Source organism: Ambystoma mexicanum, chromosome 6p (assembly GCF_040938575.1).
Source record: "Ambystoma mexicanum isolate Mex_15411 chromosome 6p, UKY_AmexF1_1, whole genome shotgun sequence".
NCBI lineage: Eukaryota > Metazoa > Chordata > Amphibia > Caudata > Ambystomatidae > Ambystoma > Ambystoma mexicanum.
Window position 1 is genome coordinate 1,160,679,137 of NC_090935.1, and position 10,075 is coordinate 1,160,689,211.

General features: G+C 42.4%; 1 protein-coding gene across 1 annotated transcript in view; it reads left to right on the top strand.

Moving 5' to 3' along the window:
- Window positions 1–9,648, top strand: part of SMC5 (structural maintenance of chromosomes 5) — a 1,384,551-nt gene extending 1,374,903 nt beyond the window's left edge. The window contains exon 24 of the mRNA XM_069625793.1: window positions 8,076–9,648. Within this exon, the coding sequence (XP_069481894.1) occupies window positions 8,076–8,213 (138 nt within the window). The 3' untranslated portion in view covers window positions 8,214–9,648. The remainder of the gene's footprint in view (window positions 1–8,075) is intronic.
- The last annotated feature ends 427 nt before the right edge of the window (window positions 9,649–10,075 follow it).

The window sequence follows — 10,075 nt, forward strand, 5'->3', positions numbered from 1 at the left end:
CTCTTCTGTTGTTTTGTATAGAATCAGCTGTTGTGTCTTGTTCCTGGTTTTCAGTGTCTTTGGGTGTATCAGATTCTGAATCTGCATCAGAGGTAACAGGTGATGTAATTGGGGTAACAATCTGGGATTGGTCCCCATCAAATTTGGGTTGATAAGTGTATACTCTGTCATTCAAATAGTCTTTCTCATCTCTGTAGAATTTCCTAAATTTTCTCAATTTAATTTCATCTTGATATTCCACTAATATCAGATTCATTTTGGCAAAATTTTTTTCTTTGGTACTTTCTGCATTTTTCATTGTTGAAATTTCTGCCTTAGTCTTGTCTATTTCGAGCGTAACCCTTGAGTGTTCCCGTTCTGCATGTGTCACCAGTATTTTCAACATATTTTCTGAACTGGAGGTGATATTGGCTTCCCAATCAGCTGCCAAATCCTGATCGTCTTTGTTGGTAAAATCTGGAAAGATTAGAATTCTCAAGCCTCTAGGTATAATGTTCTGTACTAAATAGTTCTTCAGTGAAACTTGCTCCCAATATTTGTTTATTTCTTTTTTGCATAATCGTTCTAATTTAATAAATTTTTGTGCTAGAGTTTCAGGCACATTTGGTCTAGATTTGAAAGGATTTGTGTCTGTACCTCTTGGTGCAAATAAAGCAGCACTGTCTTCCTCTCTGTTTTTGAGGTAATCTGTCATTGTTTTGGTTGTAAATGTGTCTGTACTTAGACACTGGTGCAGCAGTCACACTTGGGCCTATGAAGAAGCAAATAAGTGAGTAGTGTGGAAAAGGTGGCCCAAGAAAATGTGTGGATGCGCAACCTTGAGATATTCACAAATCTCACTAAGATAAGTCAAAAGTGGAAACAGCTGCAGCCGTGTGGTTAGACTGGTGATTTTCCACTGTCACCTTGATAAACATGTAACTTAAGAAGTTGCTAGCCTCACAGACTGCGCTTGATCTTGCATTTGTCACACTCTTGTGGCATTAGATAGGTGAATTTGTTCAATTTGTGAAATATATTCATTGATTAGAGACACACCTGGTAAGTGTTGATAAGTAGGGTTCCAAGTTTTAATATCAATAGATAAACAAATCACTTAAAACACGTTACATCAATCTGGCAATGTCAATTGTTCATTGCTAAGTGCACCCTAGTATTCCAGAGTACTTTACGTATTAGAACATATTATGCCAAAAATATATTGAACCTATTATACCAAAAACACATTACGCCAACACGTGTTTCAACCTTCCTAGGTCGTCTTCAGGGCGTCTAAATTACAAACAGTTAATCCAACGGATAACTTAAGTAGATAAATCCTGATTTCCAGAGGTGGTCAAGGGAGGGAACATATACAACGAAGAGGTCAAATAATTTCCCAAAAAGAGAGCAAATAATAGAGTCAGGGAAACAAAAAACAAACTTGGAACCCTACTTATCAACACTTACCAGGTGTGTCTCTAATCAATGAATATATTTCACAAATTGAACAAATTCACCTATCTAATGCCACAAGAGTGTGACAAATGCAAGATCAAGCGCAACATGTTTATCAAGGTGACAGTGGAAAATCACCAGTCTAACCACACGGCTGCAGCTGTTTCCACTTTTGACTTATCTTAGTGAGATTTGTGAATATCTCAAGGTTGCGCATCCACACATTTTCTTGGGCCACTTTTTCCACACTACTCACTTATTTTCATGCAAGAAGTATGTCACCCACACACTCTAAAGGCAGAACACTCGATTGGGTGGATGACTACAACTGTCTAGCGAATATAACTAACACCGCAGCACTAACCTGGACTGACCACCACCTGGTCTCGTTCTTATTATCAACCGACAGACCCCCACCCATTATCAGGGCCCCGCCCACCCTCACAAGAAACAAGAATATGACAGCTGAAAGACTCATCCCGCACCTACTTCCTACACTTAACACACTCCCAGACAACCTGGACCCAGAGACCTTGGTCGAAGAATATAATAAGATCATGGCCACCTCACTGGACCAAATTGCCCCCTTCAAACTGAGACCAAGTAGACCGAGCACGCATCTAAACAAATGGTACACACCAAGATAGCAAAAAAGGAACTGTGAGGCCACCTGGAAAAAATCCCCTCAGCCTCAAACAAACTTTCCAAACTAACTACACTCTATAAAAAAGAAATCTACCTGGCTAAACGTACTTCCTATGACCCACGCATATGCCAGGCTAAATGAAACATGAAGGAACTATTCGCCATTCTTAAAGAAGTAGAAACCCCCATAACACCTCCTGACACATGCACCAAAGACAAAAACTGGTGCTCAGAAATCCAGAACGCCCTAGCAAACAAAATTGCGACCCTTCAAAATAAAATCGCCTGCAAAAAAGCATCCCTCAATGACACACTCCCCTCAAAAACACTAAACAAGCCTATGCCTACAGAACTTACTCGCTTCAACTTCTCTAAAGTCACGATTCTTGAAGTAGAAAAAATTATCTTATCTTTGAAACCCTCCAACTGTCAGGGAGACCTGTGTCCGGCACAGCTTATCAAGGATGCTGCCCGTGACCTCTCCCCCTTCATCACAAAACTAATTAATGTCTCATTCACCACTGGTTCTATCCCCTCTAATCTGAAACAATCCTGGGTTCTCCCACTACTAAAAAAAACCTACACTCGACCCATCCACGCCCACAAACTACAGACCTATAACGACCGTCCCTTTTTTACTAAAAATACTAGAAAAGGTTGCCCCTATCTACCTGATCAATAGATTCCATAGGCAGTCCCCTCTGAGACCCACCAGAACTGCCTACAAAGACTGCCTCTCTGTCCCTAACTATAAACCTGCTACCATAGGGGGCAACAGCTTCCCAGTGAAAGCAGCCAAGCTATGGAATTCCCTACCGCTTAATCTCAGAGTGGCGCTGCCCTACCAGAACTTCCGATCCAAGGTTGTTTCATGGCTGAAAACGTAGGATGCCAAAGACACTACCTCCACTGCCAGGCCCATTTTTCATGCTACCCGTACACACTGTAACTTTGTGTGCCTACTTGTTTATATGTATATAATATCTCTGTATCTCTTTGTTGAAATGTTGATAATATCAGTGTACCCTACTGTCACTTTGTACACTCTATGACCTGTAACCAAGCTTCGCAAATTCTTGTAAAGGCTGTGCCCTGATACCCCTGGGTATGTTCGCGCATTATAAATAATAAAACAAACAAACATAAATGCATAAATGAACCTGTGGTGTTACCTGTCTTCTTCGGGTCCCTGGGGTCTCCAGCAGCAATCTTTTATTTATTCGTATTTTTAAAGCGCACAACAGCCCATGGGCATCGTGGCTCTATCACATATAAGACATTGACCTGGTTACAGAGGAAGGCATAAACGGTTACAAGGCAATTTGCTTTACAAGAGCATATTTGGATACATAGCATTAGACATACATCGTTATGGTACAGTTAAAGGTCAGGGGCGGAGAGGGTAAGGATAAAGGTTATGTGAAAAGTGTTGTTTTAAGGGATTTACGAAAGGAGTTCAGAGAGGGTTCGGCTCTGAGAGAGTTGGGGAGAGCGTTCCAAAGCTTAGGTGCTATGTGTGGGAAGCCAATGCCGCCAGCTTTGGCTCTTCTTATAGTGGGAACTTGGAGTTGGTTAGCATGGTGGCTTCATTTGGGACGGAGGGAAGAATTCTTGGTTATGGTTTCTGATAAGTAGGGAGGTGCCGTGTGATTGATGCATTTGTGTGTCAGGGTGAGTATCTTGAAATTGATTCTTTGTTTGACTGGGAGCCAGTGTGCATTTCTTTGGGCCTGTGATACATGGTCAAATTTGGGAATGTGCAGTGCAGCGCGGAGCGCATTCTTTGCATGTTGTACGCACATTGAAGTACCATGTTGCTCGTACAAAGTCTTTCCGAAAGACGTCACAACTCTTTGTGACATTTGGTCCCTCTGGTGTAGGAAAGTCACTTCCCAAGTGTTCAGTTGCCAGGCAGATTTCATCCTGCATTTCTTTCCGTCATCAACAGGCTGGCAGGCCTCTCCCGGGTAAACCCAGGGTGCAGAGGTTCCTCTGCTGGAAATCTGTAGGGCTGTGACCTGGAGATCCGCCCATACTTTTACCAGTTTTTACTGCGTCCACAGGGATTCTGCAGAAGAGTCCAGAGTCGGCCAGGTGTTTCTACGTAACCTGTTTTCAGAAGGTCAGTCCCTCTTTTGGTGGGTGTTGCTACAAGAAGCTTGCCTCCGCCCATAATATTTATATGGTACGGCTTTGTAATCTGTTCACAGCAAGTAAATCTACGAGAAGCTCCAATGTTGGAGAAGGCATAAGGTGCCTGTAACTCTAGTTCTCCAGCATTGGTATCTTTCCTAGATTCACATGCGACCCTCTGGCTCTTCATGGCTCATACTGATATGATATATGATATGATATTTTATTTATACCGCGCTCATACACGTGTGTTTCAGAACGCGACCAAGCAAACGGAGGGGAACAGGGGAGAACAAAATACGATCTTACTAGGCCCGGTGACATTAAGAACGTGCAAGTGCATGGAAAACGGAAGAGGGGGAAAGTGCGTGGAGGGGGAGAAGTGGTAAGTGCAGACCGAGGAGAGAACAGAATAAATAATAAGTGGGATAAATAAATAAGTGCAGGACCCTTTGGTGGGTCAGAATTTGGGACATCCTAATAGCCGAAAAGGTCACGGCTGTGAGAGCGGGCCTTCTCCATTGTTTTATGAACATTTGGGCACCGTTATTGGACTATGACCAGAACTACCCGGCCCTGACCTATAAGCCAGGCTTGATCGCGAGAGCCCTCCACTTAATCATCGAACACTCAGCGCCTGGTCTGACCCAATGAGACTGGGAGATAAGACCCATCTAGGGATAATGAGGGAGGGACAGGGGTAATGTCAATTCATATGCATTTCGAGGGGGTGCAAACAAATGTTAATGTATATTTTCTCCGATGTGCTGTGTTATAAATAAAAAAAATAAGTGCAGACAAAAAGGTAGTGCAGCCAGACACGTGGCAAGTGCATGATTAGTCAGATAGGGTATATCTGATGAGGGCAGAGGAAGAGTGGGGGACTGTATGGGTACAGATACAGATCCCAGTGCCAAAGGTGGCCAGAGGCAGTGCAGGAGGGAGGCAGGGTGCGCAGGTACCTGGGCCCGAAGGACAGAGGGTGGCCAGGTGCACGGTGCCGAGAGAAACAGATCAGCAGGGGAGGGGGGGGGGCAAAGGCAGAAGCAAAGAGGAAGGTCTTGAGGTACTTCTGGAACCCGAGATGGTTCTCCTAAAGTTTCAGGGTGGCCGGGAGGCTGTCCCAAAGGGAGGGCCCAGCCGAGGACACAGATCTGCCCCAGCACGTTTCTTTGGAAAACACCCGACCCTGAGGGAATTAGATGTAGAGGAGCGAAGGGCTTGAGAAGGGAGGTATTTACAGAGGTATAGTTGAAGGTATTTCGGTCCCAGGCCCCAGAAAGCCTTGTGGACAATGCAGAGGGTTTTAAATGTACTGCCATTTTACGTGCGCTATGCCAAAATCTGGAGATGGCTACCTGGGGTGGAGCTAAGGGAGCCTTTCCTATTGGATAACGGCATTATGACCCAAAAATGGCTGCGTGTGTCTCCTTTTCTTAGTTCTCTTTTCTTTCCCTTCTTTCCCCTCAGTAAGTGTAACTGCTCTTGCAACAGCGCCTTGATGCCCCTGGGCTTAAGCGCTTTACAAATGTAAAATAAATACATACTGACTGCAGTTTCAGTTTAAAAAAGAAACTGCTCTATTTTACCAAGGATTCCCAGATGACTGAATATTCAATATTCACAGCATATGAATCTATGAAAGATACCAATGCTGGAGAACAGGAGTTACAGGTAAGTAACATATTCCTTACTCCTCCCATCCCCTGACTAAATGACTCAATACTGAGATCACCTAGTACCCTACACACACCCTTTCCATTGACAGCCTCCACAGGCCTAGCCGTTATCACATCAGCACTAACCAAAAGCTCACCTCTACCCCTATTACTCTCCCCATCGGCAGCTAACCAGACCCAAAGTGCTGTAGCCCATCATATTTAGGGTACTTCCCTGTGTATAGCATACTCCCAGGTTTCTCTACCAGACCCATGGAAGGCAGATTAGCACACAGGAACCGGGGTACTTCCGACTTGCAGCCATCAACACCACAGTGTTTGCATGCCTCTCCCGCTATGTCCCACTATCCCCCATTTTTCTTCCAGTGCTACTCGCAGGAAGGCCACCAATAGTGTCAGACAGTCAATATACAAGACCACCTGCATTACATTACTTTACATCTGGAGGACATCTCACTGTGATGCGGCAAGGTGTGGTGCATAGATGTATTTACAAGGTCCAGGCCTAGAGCGGCAGATTGCCAGAGGAGCAGCATTTTATTACAGTTTATTTTCGATCTGGTTGTCATTTTTTAAATACAGGCAATTTTGTTTCTTCGAGTCTGACTGATCCACAACACTGCAAATAATTTTGAGCCATTAGCAGTCATTCCACTTTGACAGCTAAAGTCTTTGATGCCAAACTTATATATATATATATATATATATATATATTTACAAAAGCTTTATTGTTAGGGTGACTTTTCAAACATTTATATTACCTTAAACGCAAGCTGGCAAGATCCATAGCCTAAACCATACCCACAAAGATAATATTGTGCTGGATCGCCAGATCCATTGCTCAATTTTACTCTTGGAATGTTGAGTATTTTGAACAATGGCACAAACCGCAATGATGTCAACAGTATTTATCACTTCATTTGTTATAAAAGGTGCCTCCATTGTGCAGCTATGATGAATGCTGTTGCCTTCCACACATGAATGTTCAGGGTCTCCCTTATCCATGACTCCACTGTGAGAATGCACAGCCAAAGATTCCAAGAACATTCTCCAACTTTCTTTACTCTACTTGGGTATCTACGCCCAGACAGAGTTTACTAACTTCACTTGTGATTTTGCCATATTTTAATGGCGTTGCTGCCCAAGGGATCGGCTGCATTAGGTAACTTGCCTTATTTCCATTTTACCCCCTGCTAACACGAGAGCTGTAACCATGAGAAGGGGGTTGAGTTCATTCTATTCAACATTTTTGTAAACTTTACTATTTGACAAGACCGGTTGTAAAAATGTAGTTTGTTGCATTAATTTTACAGACCAGTACAGGTGCTTCTCATAGTGACAGCATGCAATTTGTGAGAGAAACCAGATATTGGCATTGAAACCAAAATTCCTCATTCCAACCTCACTCACTTGTGTCCAGTTGGCAGACAACTTATGCTCTTATCGTTTCATCTAAAAGATTTTCAGACTTAACAAAAAGTAGACAATTAGCTGTAACAATTACCTCTACTGCACTCCACTGTAGAACACACTGCCTTCTCCAAATCTTCGGCAGCAGAGATCTGAAAACACTCTTTCAAGTAACATAGCATAGAAGATGACGGGCTTGAATTAATAGGGATGAAGCAATAACTTTCTAATCCCGGCCACCTTAAAAACGTCCCTATAATGTTATGGAGACAAACTTGGGGGGATTAAATGGGGGTGAAGGGGCATAGTTAGGATAAAGCATGTGTTGAAGGGGCGAACCCTGTTAAAGGTGCAGTGTCTGACAGAGGTGGAGTAAAGGTGGGGGTGGGGCGTGTACTTATTTGGGCCTAGTGCAGCAGAAAGCCTAAATACACCACTTATGGGGTGGCCGTTTAACCATTCACCATATTTATTATTCAGCCTCCATTCCTCTAGACAAACCACCCACAATCTCAGCTGACTACATCTGTGACTACTGTATGAACTGAGAGAAAGGGAACTGACGTCGGGTGAAGCTCCTGTGCCGCTTAGAAGTCTCATGCACGTGGTCTTCCAGTAATACACATCGTTTCTTTGGGATTCTTGCTGTTTATCCTCAATGGCTATTAACATTGTGTGGCAGTTTAATCTCTACAGTTGTTGGTAGCAAGTGTGATGAGAATTTTCTGTAAATTTATAGATTAGGATTTATATTCTTTTTTTTTTTTTCAGCTCCTGCAAAATCTTACTTATGCTGACAAAATGACTGTCTTGTTCGTCTACAACGGTCCTTTTATGCTTGAACCAACCAAATGGAGTTTAAAGGCTTTTCATAGAAGGAGACGGAGAGTTGAGCAGATGGATCAGTGAAATGAATTTTGCAGTTAATGCTTACAATTGGGACTGTCCGACGGAAGAAGAGTTTACGAGTTGCTAAAGTGACACACACATTCTCTTGGCTATTTCACAGACTGCTACCATCTTCCGTCTGACCAAAAGATGCCCCGATTGGCAATCTTCTTTCCTGCATTAAGGTCTATTACTAACGTTACGCCACGTCAGACAATGTACATCGTTTGTTCTCCGAGAGGCAAACAGTAAATGTTGATTGTTTGCCACAGCCTGGAACGTTTGAAGCACTTTTGTAATGTGTTTTTCAGGGGTGTGACCTCCACCTTTTGCAGCATATCACAGGGGCATTAGATGCTAATATTTGTTCCTGTGAAAATTAAAAATGTGTGCCCGATAATGAAGGTTTTTGCACCTCGAAGAAATTTTGGATTTTTACTGGAAAAACATTACAATCTTCCTACTGCTTTTTCTCTTTTGTAAGAGGCAAAAAAGAATATTATATGATTAATTCTGTGCAACATTTTACAAACCTGTTGCTGTATATAAAATAAAAAATCTACTGCTAACCATACAAACTACATTTGATGGCACCTCTTGTTCATCTCTTCCGTTCACCTATTGAAATTCTACATTCACCTATTGAAATTCTACATTGTGTTACTTCTTTGGAGTCAGATATTTTCATTGACGCATTACATGGAAAATCAGCATAACTGCAACTGAAGACAAACGTTATTAATCGTCAAACTGTGAATGTAAAGCTTCTAGCTATTTTCCATGTTGGGGGCTACATTGAGGCATTTATGCTTTCTTTTGTAACTCTTTAGGAAAGCTTAATTCTCACAGTGAGTGTTTGACATGAAATTCCCAAAATGACTAAGTAAGCAATTTTTCAAATGCAGATATTTTTGTGTGCAATTAATCTTTACTCCCCAAAGTTGTGAACGTGACACTTGCTATGTTGCATGTGTCTTAGCAGTACAGCTGATAACAGTTCATGCATACAAGGGGGGTCCCAATAGCATTTCAATGATGCAATAATGTACTGTCGTGCAACACATCTACTTAGCTTATTACATGCAGAGACAAGTGATTTGGGTGGGGGGGGGGGGTGTTGTTTCACATTCAAGGTTTGGTTTTATAACCAAATGGCTTTCAACAAAAAATATATGTATTCGTGATTATTTCTCCACCAGTAGAATGTTTGCTTTGTTTATTTGCCACACTTCAATACTGCTTCTATATGACTGAGCCACAATGGAAGGGTCAGGATGAAGGGTTTGAGGAGGCAGCACAATCACGATGCCACAGCAAAAGATACTTACGATGTTGACATTGCTTTTGAAAATAACGGAATTGAAATTGTGTTAAATGCTTTTGTGGGAGGAAGACATGTTTTAGTTTGGAACAATTTGTACAGTATACATTAAAATTGAGATTTATAAACAAAAAATCTTCAAGTCTTTGAGTGATGTATAGCTGTGGATGCATATTTTAGGTATGGCTGATATCAGCCAGTGTCATGATCACTTAGAGGGTTGGAGGTTCGTCTTCTTTGAACAGACATGTGGGGGCTAGATGGTTATTGGCCTGGCATGCTAGGAATGCTTCATGTTCATTAGCATCAGAACCACAGTGGGAACCATAGGGACTCAAATGTTACAGGGATTCTCTTAAAATGGCGGCCTCATGGGTCGCAGACTGAATATCATGAGAGAACTAGTAGTTGGGCGTTGAGGACTATTTAAGCCGCGCCTTAGCACGTGCTTCGTGTTGGACCTGCTTAAACCGGCGCACGGCTTACCGGCGCTCTGTTCCACAGACCTGCAAAGTAAGAGAAAATCAATGTTATAAACTTATCAAGTTATCCGAAATGTTCA